Here is a 22935-nt window from a genome sequence, read left to right on the forward strand (position 1 = left end):
ATTTTCCAAGCTGAAGTATAATGAACCCCACTAGCAACTAAGCAGGCATCCTTTGTATTAGCTCGCCTCGGGCTCTGCAGCACATATGCTGTTTTCTGCACTGGAACCTTCAGGGCTTTCTCTGGGGAGAAGACTGGTTTATCCCCATGACCTGAGTGCGGGCCCAACACCAGGCACGTGGTACGTGCTCAAGGCTAGTGGAAGAGAGGTGTGGACACTTCAGGCTTCCAAGGGGCGAAAAAGCAGCATGCTTAGAGAAATGATTTTTTTTTCTGGATTCTAACTTGTGTTCATTCATTTTGGGACAGAGGCAGATTACACCCTTCTTCTGAGTCCTGGATTATGTTTCTCCCTCCCAAGACCCCTGAATACAATTTAGAAGGAAGATGGAGCCTAAATCAGACCACAGAGTGGCTCCCATTCACTTGGGAGGCCTTCGTGCTTCCTGCTCTTCGTTCACTTGGTGACCCCTGCCAGCCTTGAGCCCCTAGAGCTGCCCTGTAAAGTTCTGAGCTTGAGCTTTAGGAAGGGGGGAATTGAAAAGCCGCGGAACCAGAAGCGAGGGAGAGGCGGGGCCGAGGGGGAAGGAGAAGCAGCGGGACCGGAAGGACTAGCTCTGAAGCGGCGGCGAGCGGCGGCGGGCGGCGGCGGGCGGCGGCGGGCGGCGGCGGCGGCGGGCGGCGGGCGGCGGCGGCCGGCGGCATGGAGCCCCTGCGGGTCCTGGAGCTGTACAGCGGCATTGGGGGTATGCACCACGCGCTAAGAGGTAAGGGGGCACAGGGCGCCTCTATCTGCACTTGTGCGTTGGCGCTGGTCTGAGCTCGGGCTCCAGGGAGGGGAGCAGCGGCGAGACGCTTGGGGCGGAGACTGGACGGCGCTCGGTTCTCGTGGAAATCGTCCAGGCGCGGCGCCCCAGCCGGCCCCTTCCGGCGGGGACTCTCTGCCTCTCTCAGCGAGCCTGGTCCGAAGGGCGGGCCGAGCACCGGGCTGTAATGTTTGTCAGTCCTGATCCGCAAGGCTTGGCTGAAAAGCCCAACCTAAATGGTACTGACAGAGGGGGAAGGGCGAGGCCCCTGCCCTGTGCCAGTGCCCAGTTCTGAGTGTGGCTGTTACCCGGGGGCTTGGAAACTTGGTCCTTTATCCTCGAGGAAGTCAGCCAGGAAAGGGAGGTCGCTGGGCAGGGCTGTGCTGGTGAGGGCTGGATCGACATAGTGATGACTACATGCAAGCTGGGAGTTAGTGAACACCAAGTGGAACTACAGGTGAAGCCTAGAGGAAAGTCCTGGTCAGTTCTGATAATTGAAAAGAAACGTCTTGTCTTGATACATCACGTCTGAGTACATTTAGGCTCCAGAAGCACTGAGTTCAGACTTAGTTGCAATGTGACCTTGGGCTAGTTCCTCAACATTTTTGAACCTGTTTCCTGGTTTTAAAAGCGTGAAAAGTAGTTCTTTCAGAAATGCATTATTGTGAGGATTAAAGAACAAGTGGGTAAAGTTTATAATAATGCCTGGTACACTGTAACCACTCAAAATACTATAAATTATTCTATTTTATGTACCTCTTCCATTTTGAGGTTTTAAATTTCTTTGGTCCTGAGTTGGAATCACAAGGGTTATTTTCTGTGATACTCAGAAATATTTATTGAGCTCCTCATCGGTCCCAGGTACTGAGCTAGGCACTGGAGATACAGAGTGACAAACAGACTTGGGATGTGTATGTTTATTCTTAAATTACCAAGACAACCACAAAACTGAAACTTCCCTGCTTCCTTTTTTAGGACCAAGGGTTAACAAGAGACTTGTACTGTAAGATAGAGACAATATGTGATGTGTTGGGCACATCAGTTTTCTAAGCATTATCGAGTTTTGATTCTGGAAGAGGTTTGTGATTATTAAATTTGTATTATGTACCTATTTGATGGCTTTCTATATTCAGTTCTTATGCCAAAACTTACCAGCAGGAAAACACAACAAAACTTTAGTACTATTTGCTCTCTTAGTTAATTTTCTAATGTTGTATGTTAGCATTCCTTGCCACATCTTGAAATCCTTTAATGAATGTGACTTTGAAGGTTGTTTAGTGCTTTATCATAAGCTATAATTCAGCCACTCCTTAAGTGTTGAATGTTAGTTTTCCCCCCATTTTTTTGCAAGTATTAATGTATTACAATAAATCTTGATTTTCTTTTCCCTGTGTTTTCTAGAAGTCAAATTAATTAATAAAAGATCTAAAAGTTGAATTCATTAATTCAGTGTGCTGACTTGTGCTGATTTGACTGGCAATGTGCTAGTTACTAAGTCAAAAATTATGAGAATTTTTTTAAAAGACTTGATAATACAGGAAGTTGCTTTGGGGAGGTTTCTGAGTGCCTCCCTCGAGTACATTTTCCTTAGGATTTGTATTATCCATTTTTAACCTTTGTGAATTTGATAGGGGAAATTGTATAATTTTAGTTTGCATTTTGGGGGAGTTAAGGAAACAGATATTCTCTCTTCTATCAGCCAATGCAACCTGAATTTGTACACAAATTTCTATTATCACTGCTGCTACCCCAAATCTAAGCTGTATCATCTCCTTCTTAAATTAGTAAAATAGTTTCCCAACTGCTCCACTGCTTCCTTCCACTCTGCTTTCCTACCCCATCCTTTCTCCATGTGGCAACAAAGGGATCTTTTGCATAGTGAACTGGAACATGTCACTCCCAGCTTTCGTGGTTTCCCTCTGAGGTTAGAATCTCAGTCCCCTCTTCTTAGGCCTATGAGGTCTGGCTTCTGTCTGCCTCTTTGACTACTTCTACCACTCTCCCCTGGTTCTCTCTCCCAGGAGAGGTTTCTTTCTCCACGTTCCTCAAACCCTCCAAGTTCCTACTATGTTCTGGCCTTTGCTTTTGCTCTTGTCTCCCCACAGAGTGCCCTCACCTGAGGCTTTTCCGCCGCAGCTGTATTTCATCTTTCACGTCTTAGTTCATTCGTGGCCTCTTCAGAGTCGCCTTCGTTGGCTGACCCTGTGATCCAGAGTAGCCTTCCTGCTGCCTCTGTCTTGTCCTCTCTCATCTGATGGTTTGATGTCTGCATATTAGGGATGTTGCGTCTTAATCGCCCCACACGTTTGCTGTCCAAAGTTCATTTCTTTGATGTATCAAAGTTTTCCATTTTTCTGTAATAGAATGCATTGCTGTTTTCCGTGGGGTTTTTAATACAATAATACAAAGTAATAACAACGGCAGTTAACTGCAGCAATTATTCAGGACCTTTCACATGTCAGGCCCTGTTTTAAGTGTGTAATAAGCTAGTTGGTCGTGGAGCCAGTGTTGTAACCTAGGTCTCTTTACCTGACCTCTTCACCATGCTATGCTGCCACTTTTCTGGTTAGAGCCACTAATTGAATCTATACCTTAAATAACAGTAAAAAGCAGCCAACAGGAATAATACTGAATTTAAATTTTGACAGATTTCTAGATAAGGTTTATGACTGACCTTTTAAAATTGTGGTAAAGTATACATAACACAAACTGTACTAGCTACTTTTAAGTGTACAATTCAATGGCATTAAGTACTACATTCACAATTTTGTGCAATCAAAACTACTACGTTTCCAGAAGTTTTTTGTCATCACAGATAGAAACTCTGTACTATCAAGTAATAACTCCATGTCTCACTTCCCCCAATCCCTGGTAACCACCATTCTACTTTGTCTCTATTCATTTGTCTGTAATAGGTACCTTAAATAAGTGTAATTATACAATGTTCTTTTGTGTCGGGCTTATTTCACTTAGTATAATGTTTTCCAGGTTCACCCGTGTTGTAGCATGTATCAATACTTCATTCCTTTTTATGGCTGAGTAGTATTCCATTACATGCATATATCATATTTTGTCCATTCATCTGTTGATGGGCACTTGGGCTGTTTCCATCTGTTGGCTATTGTGAGTAATACTGCTGTGAACATTGGTATATATGTATCTGTTAGAGTCCCTATTTTCAGTTCTTTTGAATATATACTGAGGGGTAGAATTGCTGGGTTGCAGTGAAGGAAGCAGTTTCATGAGTTACACAGCAGTGGCGCCTACAAGGGCACCTGCATATATGAATGGTTAACAAATAAGAATCTGTCTTTGTCATAAAATACAATATCAGTGAAAGAGTAAACTGTGGTTTAAGGTGGTGAATAAAGGAAAGTTCTAGCTGATTGCTACTGTATATATAGTCAACTACTGAGACAGCCTTAAAAGCCAAAAGTCTTGCCCTACCAAATAATTTTGAAAGGTATTTCAAGTTACTAGTATTGAGTTTTAGCCACATAATCACATTTAGTAAGAATTACCTGGCCTTAATATTTTCTGTTAAAATGATCTCGTTTGTCACTCAGTTATTTTCTCAGTCTCTTTTGTCTTTATTTCTCAGTGAATTCTGTGTTTAACTTTCTGAGTAGCTACCAGGCTTTTCCATAGTGACTGCATAATTTTATATTCCTTAGAGTAATGTATGGAGAAATGTTCCAGTTTCTTTTATCTCCACATTCTTGACTTGTTATTCCATTTTTTGATAATAGTCATCGTAATGGATGTAAAACAACATCCCATTGTGGTTTTGATTTGCATTTCCCTAATAACTAAAGAAATTTAGTATTTGTTTCATGTGCTTTTTGGCTGTTTATGTATCTTCTTTGGATACATGTCTGTTTAAGTACTTTGCTCATTTTGGAATTGGGGTCTTTTTATTGTTCTGTTGTATGAATTCTGTATATAATTTTATGACATATATGATTTGCAAGTATTTTGTCTGACATAAGTGAATTTTACCAGTTATAAAAGGTACATTTACTTTCTTTGGTAGCACAACAGATTTGCCCCAAGCCCAGTGGACATTTTAATAAGTCATGAAACATTTTTCATCCTTAGCTGTATGTGTAATATGCTATTGTAGTGTTGTAGTAACTACATACATGCTTCTATATCTTTGAAGTTTCTTTTAACTTTATTTATATCTGTGTTCTGTATCTTCATGTCCATTTATTAACACAGTCCACATCCTATGGTATTCCCCTTCCCGTTCAGCCTCTAGCACAGAACCACCCTTGTGACAGGTTCTCTGTAGATGACTGTTAAGTTTATTATTGAATTGGTCATTAGTCTACTATCATGTTGGTAGCCCCCGTTTTTGTATGATACTAAATGCTTAGTTGCGAACCACAGAATCCACGCTCTAGCTAACATCAGTGGAGGAAAAATTATTAAAGGACATTTGGAACCTCACAGAATTTACAGGACACCCAACAAACAGGCGAGGTGAGCAGGAGCTCTGCTCAAACCACATTCTGGGCACTGCCCCACAAACCTTCACACTGCTCTCACGGCTTTCACCAGTGATGCTGGGGACTGCTGGGGACTGCGTGTGAGACATGCCATCACAGTGTTCCCCTGAAAGTTGGATCTCTGCCACTTGCCTCACCAAAAAGACGGATTTTCTCGTTTGCTTCCTCACCTTGCTGCTTCTGAGTTGAACTGATTGGTGGACATTAGATCTCATTGCCAGACTAGGACAGACGGGAGAGTGAGTTCTGGCTTGTTTTGGGAAGAAGGGACTTGTATTTGGCAAAATTTTGAAAGATAGGAGACATAAACAAAGATTCTAAATGGCCACAAGTGTAACAAATGTCATTAGACTCTTTAATACAGACTTGCCCCTGTGCAGGAACCACTCATTACCACTTCAATAGTCTTTATGCCTGCGCAGTCTGTAAAGTTTTGGCTAATGGGAATCTTCTAGGTGAAAACATCTTCCAGAAAACAGTGGAGGAAGCAGTTTCATGAGTTACACAGCGGTGGAGCCTGCAAGGGCACCTGCATGTATGAATGTTAGCAAATAAGAATCCATCTGTCTCATAAAATAAAATATCAGCAAAAGAGTAAAATGCGGTTTAGGTGGTGAGTAAAGGAAAGCTCTAGCTGATTGCTATTGTATATATAGTCAAAACTGGACAGCCTTAAAAGCAAAAAGTCTTGCCCTCCAAAATAATTTTGAAAGGTCTTTCAAGGTACTAGTATTGAGTTTTAGCCACATAATCATGTTTAGTAAGAATTACCTGGCCTTCTTTTAGGAATCCTTCAGGCATTACAATTAAAAAAAATTTTTTTTGCTTCTATTTTGAAAATTCTTTCATTCTTTTTAATTTCTGATACTTAAACTCTTTCTGACAATCATTTAATCATGTCCAGTAATTTGAAATTTGATGCTTTGTTTTTGCACAGTTTGGTCTTTTAAATCATTATGTTATCTGGCGCCGTGGGAGCGTAACCATGCACAGTGTTTACGTGGGACAGTTCAGGGGAGAGGCTGTTTTGTCTCTGAGCTAAGAGAACAGTTCTTTTGTTAGAAGGCCTTGGTACTTCCTGGCTATGTGACCTTAAGGGAAAACTCAACTTTCTATATACCTCAATGTTCTCTTCTATAAAAAAGGTCAATAATAGCACCTACCTCAAAGGGGAATTGTGAAGATGATGAATTAAGAAAAATAAAACAGGTAAATAGTGTTTACAACATAGTAAGTGCTCAGTAAACATGGGCAAATATTATCAAATATGTAAAAGTTACAGAAAGTTGTTACATGGTGTTAAAAATGGCCTTTAGAAGAAACTGATTATTAACTATATGAAGCTGTCAAAGAGTCTTCAGACTAGATTTGAATTACACAGGAGTAAATTGTTGAAGGAAATAATTATTTAAAACTACAAAAGATGATACAGGAGGAAAATGAAGAGGTGAAAGAGAAGGGCATTGAAGAGAGTGGATTTTTCTGTCTGAAGGCTCTAGAGAATAAGCCATGGGCTGAACTGATAAACAAGCTGTGAGAAATTTCATGTAGCTGGCTAGATAAGAGATGGCTTCTTTAATGTATCCAGTATGGAGGGCTGGCTAGCCAACGACGGGTAAGATCCTCAGAGGAGGACAACCTAAGACAGGCACGGCTGGCTGGATCGGAGATGGCCTGCGACACGTATCCAGTATGGACGGCTGGCCAGCCAACGACAGGGTAATATCCTCAGAGGAGGACAACCTAAGACAGGCATGGCCGGCTGGATTGGAGATGGCCTATGAAACGTATCCAGTATGGATGAGGGAGCATATTCCCTCTCCCAGATCTGTTTCATGTTCATTTTCCTGGTTTCCTTCCCAGTGCTTTCTCAAGTCCTCCATGTGTTTCTCTGGCTTTTTAAGTTAATGCCATTATTTAGGGATTAGGCAGATCTGTCAGATACTAGCTGTGTGACTACTGGAACATAATTCAGGTTTCTGGGCCCAGGTACCCTGTCTGTGAGATGGACTTAATACACCTTCTCAGAGGGTAATGGAATGTAAAATGAAAGAGTTGATGTATGAAAACTCATATAGATACTTAGTAAATCTTAGTTCCTTTTCTTTATGCCACATTGGTTTGTAACTAGCTTTCCCCTCTTTTAGTTGTGTTGGCTTCCCTCATTGATAAAATTGGGATGATAATACTAACCTTGTAGGCCTGTTAGGAGGATTTGATGACATAATGTATACATAGACCTAGTATGGTTCCTGGTACATAGTATGTAAGTAACACTGCTGACATTCCTTAGAGAAGGTCAGACATTTTCATACACTTGTTATTTGTATTTATTTTGTGTCTTGTTGCCATTGGTGTATTCTTTTTGTTTTTTTTTAAACTGGTGTTTGCTGTTCAATTTTACTATGGTATTTTTTACCAAGAAGGATTTTGAAAGATGATTGGGAGTTTTCCAGATAGTCAAGAAGGGAAATGGCAAACCAGACAGAAGGAACACTTTGTGCAGACACACAGGCATGAAATAGCACGGGCTATGTGGACACTCACAGTGTTAAGATATCATTGCAGGGTAAGTGCTGCAAGAAAGGAGGAGGATGTTTGCAAGGAACCAGACCATGAAATGGCACATGTGACCTGGTAAGTTACTTAGATTTTCATCTCATGGGTCTGAGTAGGGGATAGTAAAGGAAGGTTAATGAACTTGGAGTTGTGTTCTAGAAATGTTACCCTGTGACCCTAGGATGGGTGGGGAAATAACAGGCCAAGTGGTCAGTTAGGGGATTAGTTTTGAGAGATGATGAATTTAGGCAGAGCCAGTAAATAGGAAAGGCTTTTACCCATAAGATCTACAGAATCTAAAAAACAGTAAGACCTGGTAGTTATTTGGATGTTAGATACCCAGATTAATGACTTGGGTGATTTAACAGATGGCATAGGCAAGAAGGGGAGAAATAATAGGTTCCATTTCAGAGTTTGAGTTGTCTGTGGGACCCATGGAATTTGTGCCTTTTGGACTGAGGGAGAGATAGGACTGGAGACGAAGATTTATTTCTGTCAATATGTTGAGTGGATAGGGAGGTGGGCCAACAAGATGGAATTTTGTGGCCGGGTAGATAAATAGTATTCAAGGAGGGAAACTGTGCAGGAAAAATTAGAGAGTGAGGAGAACCAAGAGAACGCTGTCCCATGAGAATAAAGGGAGGCGAGGACTTCAAGGAGTGATTGGACGATACAAGCCAAGTGAAATGAGGATTAAAATGAGTTCTTGGATTAGTTGCCACTTCCTGGCTGGTACCCCCTGCGTCACTCTTCTCAGCAGCATTAGTCTGTGTGCCTTGATGGTCAGAGAAGCTCAGAAACTCTTCACACAGTGTTGTCCCTTGAATCATTCTCAGGACACATTAATGTAGCAAAGGTGTTGAGAAGCCCTACGAAAAAGATGCTATTTGGCTTAAAACAGCACTTACTATGTATATATAAGCAAGGGACACTTTTTTTTAGTAGGGGAGGGGAGCACAGTTACCAGCATCCTGTATCACAGTGTTCCGTAGCGTGGCTTGGGAAATGACTGATTGGCACTGACGGGGCTGTGGGAGGAGAAGCTGGAATTGGATTTGGAGGTGGTGAGTGAGAAGTGCCAGGGCTCCGCGTCCTGATTAATGTGCATTCTGTTTGATTATGTTGACAGCTCTGACTGACTCTAAAGTAAGCTTCTCTGTGATTTTTCTGGATGGCAGGATTTGTTAATGTTCCCATTATCTCTTTTTTTTTTCTAAAGATGTGCAAAACTGAGCTCCTGTTCTCCTTACTGCTCTCACAGCCTTCCTTGTCCCAGTAGAGGCATCTCCCAACTTCCAGGGTCCAGGACCTAGTCTTGGAGCCACCTCTGTGTCTTCTCTTTCACTTACATCAGCAGATTCCATAGGCTAGACCCTCAAACCATAATTATGATTCTATCATTTCTCTCCATCTTTACCTTTATCACCTCGTCTCTTTGGTTTATCAAACATAATATATGTGTCCCTTAGAGTCACCTGACCCCACTGCCTCCAGGGACCTGGGCTGCTTGTTCAGTGTGGCCCCCAACTCTGATGCTGTTGCCTCATCCCATAACACTGCCAGGGGTCGGGGCTGGCTCACACCCTCAGAATGCTCAGTTTCTCCCTGGTATCTGCTCTCAGATGTGCAACCCTGGCTGTGAACATGAGATCTAGCTGCTCTAGCAGCTGTTTGGAGGGGTCAGATAACATGACTCTCAGTGGAGAGAAGGTGGAGACTCATGCCTGTGAAATAATAGAAAAGCCATGTATATATGTCTCTGCTGCTAGTTCCTAAACCTCTGATAACTTCCTCAGTGATAAGAACACTAGGGGCATCTTTGTTTTAATACTTGGTCTTTGACCCTGATTCCTGACACAGAGCCCCTAAATACCTTAGAGTTTCCTGAGTGATAGGCATATCCTTTGTTCCAATGAAATGACTCTTGTTGGGCTCCTGGATGACTTCAGAATGAGGACCGGTCATCAGAAAGACCAAAGCAATAATCAGAAGTTTGGAACTTTCAGCTCCTCCCCTACCCTCTGGGAAGAAGAGAGGGGCTGGGGACTAAGTTAAGGATTGATCCTGCCTGTGTGATGAAGCTTCCACGAAAACATTAAATATCTGTCGTTTGTAGAGCTTTTGGGTTGGTGAATGTATCCACCATGTTGGTGAATGTGCTAGGAGGGTAGCATATGTCAAATCCATGAGCACAGAAACTCCTGCACTCAGGAGCCTTCCAGAACTTGCCCTGTGAATTTTTTCATCTGGCTGTTTATCACCTGTATCCTTTGTAATATCTTTTATTATGTAATAGACTAGTAAATGTAGTTTTGTGAGATGTTCTAAAAATGTTCAAATCCAGCAAGGGGAACCTCCGATTTGTAGCTAAATTGGACAGGAGTTGTGGGAGCCTGGGGATTTATTACTTGAGATTGGTATCTGAAATGGGAGCAGTCTTCTGGGACTGAGTCTATAACAGGTGTGATCTGAAGGAAGACAGTGTCAGAATTGAACTAAATTGTGAACATCCAGCTGGTGTCTCAGAGAATGGCTTCTTGTGGGGAAGAGACTCACACATCTGGTGTCAGAAGTGAGTGTGGTAGTTGTATGTGAGGAGAGGAGACACGGCTGTTTTTCCTACACTTCCTCACCGGGTGGCTTGACTAGTAGGAAGATGAGGAAAGCGCCAGCAGATGTCCCCCTGCCCCGGTCCCCAACCGCCCCTGCCATGTTCCTTGCTGCCGTGCAGATGGGAATATGGGAGGTGCGGCTTCAGACCACATTGTGTCTTGACTGCAGGGCTTTTGTCAGCTTTGATAGGTCCCTCCCCATGACAGCCTGCCTGGCCAAGGCCTTGGTGACAGGGCAGTTGGCTGGGCTTTCTTGTGAAGCTGTGGCCGGGGTAGTAGTGCACTGCCATGTGTCTGCATTCCCTCCTGCCCCTCCGCACTGCCTCCACGCTTGTTACTTCGCAGTTTTACCTCCCAGAAAAAGCATTTGCCACTGAGCTTTAATGAGGGTTTTCAGAAAACCTGGACAGAGGGTTATTGCAATAACCTTTTTCCTGGTCTCCCTGCTACCACTCTATCACCTTGAGTTTATTTTCACACAGTGGTCCACGTGATCCTGTAAGAAATATATCAGAGAAGACATCCCTCTGATTAAAACTTCTGAGAGGTTTGTCACTTCACTTAATAAAACCCAGAGGCCTCAACAAAACCCTCAGGACTCCTTGGTCTGGAGCCAGCCCGTTTCTCTCTCTGACCACACCTCCTGCAGCTTCCCCCGCACACTCCATTCCAGTCTTCGTGTGAGCTGCTACAACAATGGAGTACCATGGAATGGGTGGTTTATAAACAATAGAAATTAATTGCTCCCAGTTCTGGAGGCTGGGAAGTTCAAGATCAGGGTGGCGGCCTGGTTGAATTCTGGTGAGGGCCCTCTTCCTGGTTGCAGAGAGCCACCTTCTCATGTGTCCTCGTGCCAGAGAACAGGGAGACTCAAGCTCTCATGTGACTTTTTAAGGGTGCTAATCCTATTCAGGAGGGCGCCACCCACAGTCACCTGATTTTAATCCTGATCACCTCCCACAGGCCCTACTTCCTTGTGCCATCACACCGGGAGGTGGTTTCAACACAAGAATTTGTCAGGGACACAAACATTGAGTCCATAGTACCAAGTCTCCTTGCTGCTTCTCCTACTGACAAGCAAGCCCCCATCTCTGGACCTTTACAGTATCTCTTCCTTCTGTTCCAGAAAGTTCTTCTCTCAGGTATCTGCTAGACCTGTTTCCTCATTTTCTTCATGTTGCTACTAATGAGACATTCTCTAACCATCCACTGTGAAAATTGAACCAGTTCCTTCTCCCATACTGTCTGGCTTACTCTGCTTCATTTTTTCCCATAGTACTTTCCATTGTTAGGCACACTGTATGCCTATTTATCTGTTGTCCACCCCCCAAACCCCAGAATATAAGTTCCATAAAAGGATAGGTGTTGTCTAGAACATCACTTAGACGTATTTGTTGAATGAATCAACAAATGAATAAATGAACAAGGATCATGTTTGCTATGAGATATGTATAGCTTGAAATATACACCATTATATTGTGAGAAGTTTAAGCTTAGATATTAAATTTTTATCATGAAGGTCTGTGTTTGTTATTTTTTTGTTTGTTTTTTTGATGAACTAAGTATTTCCTAAATTTGATCCATGGATAGTGTTTTGAAGGATGTTAATAGGTGTTATGTAGGAGACAGAACAAATGTGTGTGTTTGTGTCTGTGTGTGTGTTGGACAGAGGCCAAATAAGAAGAATCATGAAAGGTTTTTATATGTGTGATTATATGTGAAATTTTAGTAGACAATAGAGATTTTTTTTGGTACTACATGATAAAGCATTTGAAATTTTCTCAAAATAATCAAGTCAGTTGTGAATAACTTGGTTTTAACTCAATGTAGAATTTTAAGTGTATGTTAATAATGTGAAAATAATGAAGTTCAGATGTTTTGTCTTTCATTCCTGTCAAGAAATGTTACCTCTTTGTATGGAAGGTTGAAAAGAAGAGGTTGGTAAATGAGAGCAAATCTATGTGATTACAGAATGATTATTATCATAAAGGTATATGAGATTAATGTTACATGTAGAATTTAGTATTTTTTGGTGTCTAGAGGTTTCTTAGGATTTCTTTTGGCTTTTTGCCTTGCCCTTGGAAAATTGTCAGGAGTATTTCTAAAAAGTGCTCTTCAGAAATAGTGCCAATTAGCTCTCAACCTGCCTAAAAGCAAAAAACAAAAAGCATCTCATTTTTGGAAAGTACTTAGTAGATTGTATGCTGAGATTAAAAAAAAAAAAACAAAAAACACTGTAAATACCATGAGTTTACCAGAATCAATAGTTGCTTTTACTTTTATCCACAAATTCTTTTCATCCGTGGACCTTGAGTTGCCACAGACCTTGCAGAAACCCTGGACTGGAGTAGAACAGCCCCATTAGAGAGTTAAGCTTAATAATTCTGAGCATCCATTAGTGATTTTTGTTCAAACTCAGTGGTGAATTTCATAATCCTTTAGTTCTCAATGAATGAGACTTAAGCAACAAACAGAACCTTTCAGCAAATACACGACCCTCAGAAACTTGGCATGTTCCTTAATTAAAGGTGAATTTTGGTCCAGAAAGAACCCACAATTCAAAGGATTTACAGTCATACAATTCTAGTTAGAAGTCCTTTGAACTTTAATAGACCACATAAGAGATAGGAAACAAGTAGTTTTGCCTTGTTTAAATTTTATCCTAAAAATCCCTGAGATTTAGATGGTAATAAAGTCCCAGAGAAATATCGCTGCTTCTTTTGAAGGCATTTTATTTTTGTGGCCTCAGTTTATTTTCTTGTGGTTGTTTTTTTGCTGAGTCGATAGTTAAAAACTATATTCTTTGAAGATTTAAGCTTAATGCCTCTCTTTGTTGATTCTGACTTAATACTGGTCCTTTATCTCTGCTTTGCTCTCCATCCAGTGAGATTTCTTTCAGCTAATTTTGAACTGTCAGAATGTTGGTGGCCCTGCTTGAGGGGCAAAGATGTGAATCTGTAATTTTACAGATTGTTTTGTGGGTTGGCATTTCAGGATTTGGATAGGGAGACATACTTAAAATCCCAAGGTCACTTATAATGAAGAGATTGTCTTCTACATTTCTCTCATGATTGTAACAGCAAAGGGCATGTGATTTCATTATTCAGAATAAAAACAAAGCCAAAACCCAAACATATATACACATGCCCTTAAAGACATATTTGTCATGAATTCTTCAATGCAATATATTCATTTATTATACTTGAACAGCAAAGTAATAAAATACTGCTTGGAAAAGTTAACATTAGCCCTGAAAAAAACTTAATACCAGTTTAGGATGCTTACTGAGATCACTTGACGGAATTGATGAAAAGTCATATAGATGAATTTAAAGATTTAGAGATCATTTTGGGGAGGATGACCTTACAATTACAGATATTAGATACCATTGTAAACAAATCTTCTAGAAGTTACATTACAAAGCAATACAGGAGGGGGTTATTTTGTGGAGATCATAAATAGCTAGTGGGTATTTGTCATTGGCATAAAATTTCCAGTGACATCCTCATGTATGATCTAAAAACATGCTAGATGTCAGGGAACTTTGAGTGAAGGAAAGCTAATGTGCTCTTGAAAACTGTTAGCTAGCTTAAAAAGTGGTTCTATTTCTGATAATGACCGTGATTCCAAAGATGCATATAGAATAAAATTGTTTCACGAAATTTGAGTGGAAAAAGCAAAACTTCTAAATGAACATAATAAGATAGTGTTATTTAAAAATGTTTATATAACTAAATTAATAAATTGTATAATATGAAGTCAGTTCCTTTGTTCATGTATATAGTGGAAATGTCTATACATCTAATTTTGGATATTCTCATGTGGAAAATGAAGGACTGACTTTTATTCTGGTTGTCTTATACCTGGGCACATACACATAGTATGTGTATGTTTAACGTGGATGAGTTTGGACACAGAAAAAGGTCAGGAAGGATGCACATTGTCCTGCTATCAGCGTTAGCTCCCTGGAAGTGGGATGGAGTAGAGACGGTGGTCTCCTTGTTACCTCCAAGCACCAAGAACATTCCTGCTTCGGTGCCATTGAACTTACTGTTTCCTCTGCCTGGAATGCTGTTCCCCGGATAGCAGCATGATGAGTCCCTTGTGTTTACTCTCATGGTATCTTCCTAGGGCCTCCCTGGCTGCTGTAGAAGATTGCACTTTCTGCTCTGCCTCCCTGTACCCTTTTTTGTTTTATTTTTCCCCTTAGCACTTATTACTGCCCATCATACTGTCTGTTTTGCTTGTTTATGTTTTTGATTGCCTCTCCTTCCAGAATGGAAGCTCCATAAGGTGGGGACATTTTTGTTTGGGGGTTTTGTTTGTTTTGTTGTGTAGGGACTTGTTTGTGTTGTTCTATTTGGTTCACTGTTGTATCCTTGGCATCAAGAATAGTGCTTGCACAGAGTGGATGCTCTATAAATATTTGTTGAATGAACAAATAAGTTATAGAGCATGGGCATTTTAAAGATTGATGGTATTGTCAGGTTACTTTTTAAAAGGACGTATGAGTTTTAAATCTTGGAGTGTTTGTGTGACCACAGGTATGTCAGTATAATATTTAAGACTATACAATTTACGAGGTATAGTTGTGGATTTTTGATTACTAGTGAAGTCAAATATTTTAAAAATATCACTTTTACATTTAGTGTTTTTTTAAACTCTACAAATACATTTGTTGAAAACTTGGGACATACTGAAAACATACTCATTTATCCATTGATTTATTCAGGACATAATTATTGACTGGTTTCTGTGTCAGTTACTGTGCTGTGTGATGCGGATAGAAACAAACCATATTCTTTTCCTCCTGAGATTATTGTCTGCTGGGAAATACTGATGTGACACAAGTGAAGAAGAAAACTTAAAAATCATACATGGTGCTTATTCAGGGATAAACCTTGTCGAGGATTTAGATGATATCTTTTCGATGTTTATTCTACATGTGTCCATGAACGTTAAAATAAATTACAGCTTTCTTTTTTTTCACTTAGAAAATCTTGAGTTTTTCTTGCCATTAAATATATTTGTAAGCTTGGTTTTTTATGGTTGTGTGATATTCCATTTTGTGGAATTTCCACATTTAGGAAATATAATTTTCACTATTATAAACAAAGTAGCATTTATACTTTATGGGAATCTTGTCTTCACATCCCTATTGTTGCCTTTTGTATTAGTTTCCTATTGCTGCTGTAACAATTTATTGTAAACTTAATGGCTTAAAGCAACACAGATATAATATCTCACTGTTCTGGAGGTCAGCTGTCTTAAAATCAAGGTGTTGCCAGGGCTGTGTTCCTTCTGAGGCCCTAGGGGAGAGTCTGCTTCCTGGCCTTTTCCAGTGTCTAGAGGTAACTGCATCTGGTTTATGACCCCTTCCGCCATCTTCAAAGCCAGAAGTGTAGCGTCTTCAAATCTTCCTCTCTGACCTCTGCTCCCGTCATCACATCTCCTCCTCTGACTCTAACCTTCCTCCATCCATCTTGTGATTACGTTGGGACTATCATCATATCCCAGGAAAATCTCTTTTTAAGATCCTTAATTGTATCTGCAAAGTCCCCATTGCCATGTAAAGTAACATTTCACAGGCTTCTGGGATTAGGACATCTTTGAGGGGTCATATTCTGTCTGCCACGCCTTGAGATATGTGCCCAAATGTGAACTCGGTAAGTCCAAAACAGGTTTTAAGGCTTTAGATACATATTGCCAAACTATTCCTACATCACTGAATCCTCAGTTGATGCTCACATCTGCAGTGAGAATTTCTGTCACGCCCGGTTCTTCTTAGCATTTGATATTCTTATTTTTAAAAGCTTTTGTCCTTTTGATAATAATAATAGCAACCGTATATTGATTGATTACTCTAGGCTGACACAAATGTAGGAACTTTATAGGTATTAACTACTTTAATCCTCAGAAAACTATGATGTAGTTACTTTATTATTTCTGTTTTACACATGATGACACTGAGGCATAAGGAGGTGTCAAGTAGCTTGTCTAAATCAGTTGGAAATGGTAGAGCTAAAATTCAAACACAGGCAGAGAAAGAGCTAACTAGCTAGATCTCCATATTCAAAACCTTTCTCAGGACACGTGAACACACAAACACACATATATACACTTTAAAAGATCTCTGTAGGGTGTGCCTAGGACAGCTTTGATTAAAGAAAATAATGATAGCTAATGTTTGTTGATTTTTATGGGACTTAGTGACTTAGTGGGAAAAAGTTTAAAGAAAAGTATCTAGTCAGGAGGAGTACAGAAGAGGAAAATGAGAAATGAAGTAACTGAATTGCATTTTCCTCTGAGGTCTTATGACAAACTTTTGCTTTCCAGTCTAGTGCAAAATTCTAACACTTAATTCTTCTTTTAGAGGTGCCTGTAGCAGAAATTCTGGTTAGGGTTTAAAACTTCATAAAGTCAGTAATGATGAAAAGTATAAGCTTTCAAGGAGGGTTTACTATATTATGTGGTGTAGCATCTTTATTTTCCTTTCCCTGTAAGCTAATTTGGCACCTTTCTCTCTGGTCCCACTTCCCCAGCTCTGGTCTGAACACAGAGCTCAAGCAGTTCCCATCCGCATTCTGGTTGATGGGCTCTTATGTTTAGTCAGATTCACAGTATGTCTTAAACTGAAGTCAATTTTTGGGGGGGGTTAATTATTAGCTAAACTTCTAAGGAGACTTTTAAGAAATTGAGTATAAAAACTTTAAAACTTACTTTTAATTTTATTTAATTTACAGAAATACTTTATGGTTTTTGAAATGTAAGAATCTTTAAAAAGAAACAAATATACTTTGGCAGTCATTTTAAATTCAGAATTGTTGCAGATCTATTTTTGCTTAATTTTTTTCTTAATTAAACTATCACTTTGAATGAAAAGAAATAGACATCGGGTATATTCAGCTGATCTTCCATTTCACAACTAGATGTCAGTGTTAACATACCTGACTAGCTGTTTCAGGTGTGATTAGAATGAGGTAATTCAAGTAATTACTCACCTAGATGAGATACAGTTTAGAAAAAAAAAGATAAAGAAGGAAAAGAAGAAAAAAATAAGTGACTTCCCTTATGTCTAAGTAGGCCAGTTAATTTTATATTTGCAATTTTAAATATTGAGTATCTTCCCCACCTTAGCTATGCAAGAACAGTTAAACTTTTTGATTTATTTGGTTAGGGAAGGCAGATAGAGTGTGAACTTGTACATTTTTACTACTCCCAACAGAGGTTCTTCTCTTAAACTTTTCCAGGAAGTGTGATCAGAAAAAGAAGGAAGATAATTACTATTAGAATATGATATGTGTGTGTGTGTGTGTGTGTGTGTGTTTTCTGCCCACCTCAATAAGAAACATGCTCAAGACCAGGGATTGTGCATGGATTTTGAGTGGCACTGCTGATGTCTCACCCAGGAGTCTCTTTTAACGTAACTAAATCTGCCTTTTTCAGTTGAAGTCTCATGTATGTGGGAGCATGATACACCTTATCCTTTCCTTGTAGATCCAATCTGACATTCTTTTAAAATCACTTATGTTGCATTTCTCTAACTAGGATGTCTCACCTTTTAATATGCTTCCTGTTGATAAATATGCAGTCCAGAATAATAACTGAAATACCACGAATGAAACCCAGGTAAGGTCAAAGTACTGCAAAACACATCCTCTCCTTCTGCTGCCACTGAACAATCCTGTGGTTCCCGTTTCCCCAGTTCTCTCCTCTTTGAGAATTACTAACCCTGGATCACCTGAGTGATAGATCTCACTAGGCAAAAATCTGTTGAATTGTATTCATCTGATATTTTTAGTTAAACATCTTAAAAATCTGTGTATGCAGTATAACAAAGATTTTTGGAGGCTATAGGCTTAAACTGTACAGTTAGAATATCAGGACAACCTGTCTTTGGAGCTTAATTTTAGATTTTTTAGAATTGACAGGCTTGCTTTTTTAAATTGTTATTTATAAGTTTAATTTTTCCTTGGAAACACACCCATACCTCCCAAACAATACTGTTTTGAAAAAGAAAGCTGAATTAGTGTCAGTTAGATCTTAGTATGTTCACTTTCATCATGGAAATAACTTTTTAGGTCATGTGGTCCTAATTTTATAACAATCTAGAATGTGCAAACAGTGCATTTGTTTATTGACTAAAAATCTATTGTTTCCTGAGAAAGAATTTTCGGTTCATCAGTTCTTGCATCACCACAGAAAATACTCATTTGACACTTGCTTTTTGTTGGTTTTTATGTCTTGCAGGCACATAATACAAGAACATAAAATTAATTATTGATTATGGTACAGATTCGGCACACGTCTTTGGATTTTCAATCAGCCTGAAAACAGAGAAGAGTCATACACATCAAATCCAGGCAATCCCAGCTTGCTGCAATTGTAATAAAAATGCAAGCAGGCTACATCTTGCTAATTGCAGGTTATCTTATTTAGCAAAACAATAGTTTAATGAAGTTTATTCAGCCCCTAGATTTCTTAAAGTGATTAGTAGTTGCTTAGTTCTGGACCTCGGTTATAAGGTTTGTGATTTTGCAGAGTGGTCCTTATATACTAATATTTTTGTTAGTTTTTTTAAAACCTTTCTTGATTTGTGTTGTAAGTTCTCTCTGATGTCTCTGACAAAGATATAATTTAGAACTTAAATTTACTCTATGTGAAGGCAAGTGAACCAGTTATTGAATTTAAACTCAACTGGAGGCAGCTACCTATGATGCTACCGACTGGACCTTTAAGTTTCCAGTGATTTATATACAAGGCAGCAGGGGACCTAGAAGGGGGCCCAGGGTCTCAAGCCTAGTAGACACCTAGTAAAGACTTACCTAGACACATTTATGCCCTTGTCTCTCTGACGTCATCTTTTCTAGGCCTCAGTGTCGGGTTGTGATTGTTTTTGGAGTGTGTAGGAACCTCCTTCCTTGCCCCGTCTTCCATAATGTGGGTCTGCCTGCATCACGGGGGCCTGCCTGCGGCATGAGCCCTAGCTCCTCACATCCTAATATTTTTCTTTTTCATTGTTTGATATTTGGGCTTCCTAATTTAACTCTTTTAACAGGAATGGTTATTCAAGAAAGAGCTTTTTGGAACTACTGTGTAATTTTGTAACAGTTTCTCTGATGATTTTCCTGAGAACGCTCCAATAGTTTTATTTTTAAAAACTCTTCACATTTTCTACTGTTTTGGGGCAGGGTTTACACATAATTGGATTTGTATGTGTATGGGGGAAGAAGTGCAAAGAGGGTGGTAATTGCAAAATATAACAGTAGCTACGTTTACACAGTTCAAATTTTGACTGTCACTGGAGGACTGTGGCTAAATTTTCTGAATCTGGAAGCATTTTGAAAATACCTTTCTTTAGCAGTGGGACAGAGGGGCAATGAAGAAGCTGTGCCCTTGCAATTATTTCCCTTACTCTTCTTACATTCTCTCCTGGTCTGTTAAAATGTTTTAATTTTGGATCTGTGAAGTTTCTACATTTGGATACCAATTAATTTTGCATCTCATTTAAAAACTTACCGAGATCTTCAATAAGTGTTTTGTGATATGTGAGTTATATCTCAGTAAAGCTATTAAAAAATTTTTTTTACTTAAAACTGACCAAAACTTACCTAAAGGCATATTTATAAATTTCCAAGTGATATGGCTCTTAAGAATCTGCTTCACTTTTCTATTTTTGTTTTGTTTTACTTTAGGAAAACTTTTCATTCAATTCCTAAGTGTATATCTTGCCAGAGGGAGGGAAGCAAATATAAGAGATAATGACTAAAACACTTAAATCTTACTTTTAGCATCAGAATGCTGTTGGGAGATGAACTAGAAGTGTATAAATATTCCACTTCAGGCCTGGCTCCTCCTGGCCTAGGTGTCCACCTACAACCTGAGATCTGGCTGGAAAATTGAGGAAGGGAGGAAAGGTACTAGAAAAATTCTGCTATTTTTGGCTTCTCTCTGTTGCAAGCAAATTGATGTCAAGGACTTTACATTTTAAGACATGCCATTTCTCATTACAGAAAGTTGTATACCTGCACAAGTGGTGGCTGCGGTTGATGTAAACACTGTTGCTAATGAAGTGTACAAGTACAATTTTCCTCACACACAGCTCTTGGCCAAGACAATTGAGGTGAGTAACAATTACTATTTTAATAAGTGTATGTAGCAAGGAAAATATGACTGAGGATTACTGCAAGATACTGGCTTCTTGTTTCTTCATTTGAGGATAAGTCACATATAAATGAAAACATTTAGGAGAAGGGAATTAACGTTTTATATTATATCAGAAGATAGCATGTTTTTTGTTTCTTTTAAATTTGCAGCTTTAGAGAAGGATGATCAGTATTTTGGTCTCTGAGAAAAAGGATTGAAATGTAAGGATATGCTTAACTTCTAAATGTTTGGTTCTGTAGTGCTATTAAACTTTAATTCTTTACTTTTAAGCAATACTCAACGTACTGTATATATAGAATATATATATATATGTAGCAGGAGTGAAAAAAAAGTAAAAAGAGTCATTGGGTATTACGACTGAATGTGTCTTGTTTTAGCCCGCCTGTCAAAGTTAAAGGTTCTGTTTCACCTGTGACAAACTCAGAAGTATTTAACTTTGATGTACATTTGTTAGTTTAAAAATAGTATGAAATTGTGTTTTTCTCCTAATTCATATTGTGAAAAATTTTACACACAAATTTCTCACGAAGCAGTAATTTATATATAATAAGCTGCACTCATTTTAAATGTGTAGTTTGAGTTTTGACCCCATATATACGACTGTATAACCGCAGCTGAAACTTAGAACATCCATCACCCTAAAACGTTCCTTAGTACCTTGTGTTGGTCAGTCTCTGACCCCAGCTCCGGGCAACCACTGATCTGTTTTCTGTATTACAGATTAGGTTTTCTATTTTTAGCATATCATAAACAAAATCACGAGTGTAATTTTTTTCAGTGTTAACTTCTTTTGTTTAGTGTAATTTTTTTTAATTTACCCGTGTTGTTGTATATATCAGTAATTTACTGTTTATTACTGCTCAGTAATATTCTGTGCACGCTACAGTTTGTATGTCCATTCACATGATGTTAGACATTTAGATTATTTCCAGTTTTTGACTATTATAAACAGTTGCTATGAAGATTCATGTACAAGTTTTTGTGTGGACTTCTGTTTTTATTTCTTGTGATAAATACCTAGAAGGGGAATTGCTGGTAAATTTCTTTAACTTTATAAGAAAATACCAACTGTTTTCCATGGTGTTTCTATGATTTTACAGTTGCACAATCCATGTTTAAGTATTTCACTTGTTTCACAGTCTTCTAAATTGTAGCCACTCTAGTGAACATATAGTGGTATTGTGATTATAATTTGTGTTTCCCTGGTGACTAATAATGTTGAGTATCTTTTCATGTGCTTACAGGACATTTCTATGTCTTCTGTAATGAAATTTCTTTCCCATTGATTATTTAGAATATTTGTGTTATTATCATTTAGTTTTAAGAGCTGTTAAAGTTTTCTGGATTCAAGTTGTTTGTCATAATATGTAAAATAAATATTTTCTTTAATTCTATAACTTATCTTTTCATTTCCTTAACTTGATTTTTTCCTGTTTGCTTCCAGAAGTTTTATAGTTTTGGCTTTTATGTTTAGGTTTATGACTCATTTAAAGTTTCTTTTTGTGTGTAGTCTGAGGTAGAGGTCATTTATTTTTTTCCAAGCACATATAAAATTGTCCTAACACCATTTTCTTGAAAGACTGTCCTTTCCCCAATTTCCTTGACACCTTTACAAAAAAAATAGATCATGCATGTGTGGCTATATTTCTGGATTCTCTCTTCAGTTATATCTATATGTTTATCCTCACAGCAATAACACACGTTTGGTTATTGCAGCTTTACAGTGGGTATTAAATTCAGGCATGGTAAATTTTCAAACTTCTAATTTTCTTTTCCAAGATTATTTTTGCTATGCTGTCATTTACATTTCTATGTAAATTTCAAAATCAGCCTGCTAGTTTCTACAAAAAAAAAAAAAAGATACTTTGATTGGAATATCACTCATTGATTTTGGAAGAACTAATATCTTCACAAAATAGTCTTCCAGCCCATGAACGTGATCTCTCTCTTCACCTGTTTAGGTCTTCTTTAATTTGTATCAGCTATATTTTGTAGTATTTAATGTACAAGTCCTACATGTACTTTTGTTAATTTATCCCTAAATATTTGTGGGGTTTGGTGCTATTATAAGTGGTATTTTTTTTTAAATTATTTTCCAATTGTTTGTTGCTAGCATGTAGAAATACACTTATTTTTATTTATTGACCTAGTATCCTGAGACTTGGCTATATTGACTTATTAGTTCTGGTAGCTTTTATACTGATTTTGTAGGATTTTTTTTAACATGTACAATTATATTGTCTGAGAAAAAAAGAGTTTCACTTTTCCCTTCCAATCAGTG

General features: G+C 38.8%; 1 protein-coding gene across 6 annotated transcripts in view; it reads left to right on the forward strand.

Annotated features, from left to right (window-relative positions):
- Positions 1-607: 607 nt before the first annotated feature.
- The window catches only part of TRDMT1 (tRNA aspartic acid methyltransferase 1), a 43358-nt gene continuing 21030 nt past the window's right edge, over positions 608-22935 (forward strand). For 2 of the 6 annotated variants that reach the window (XM_006188961.2, XM_032474134.1), the window contains exons 1-2: positions 608-766; positions 20501-20610. In XM_006188961.2, the coding sequence (XP_006189023.2) occupies positions 703-766; positions 20501-20610 (174 nt within the window). In that variant the 5' untranslated portion in view covers positions 608-702. Of the gene's footprint in view, positions 767-18035; positions 18117-20278; positions 20405-20500; positions 20611-22935 lie in introns of those variants that run through there. The other 4 variants (XM_032474137.1, XM_032474135.1, XM_032474136.1 and 1 more) reach the window with 4 other exon arrangements.

Source organism: Camelus ferus, chromosome 35 (assembly GCF_009834535.1).
Source record: "Camelus ferus isolate YT-003-E chromosome 35, BCGSAC_Cfer_1.0, whole genome shotgun sequence".
In the NCBI taxonomy this organism is placed as follows: Eukaryota; Metazoa; Chordata; class Mammalia; order Artiodactyla; family Camelidae; genus Camelus; species Camelus ferus.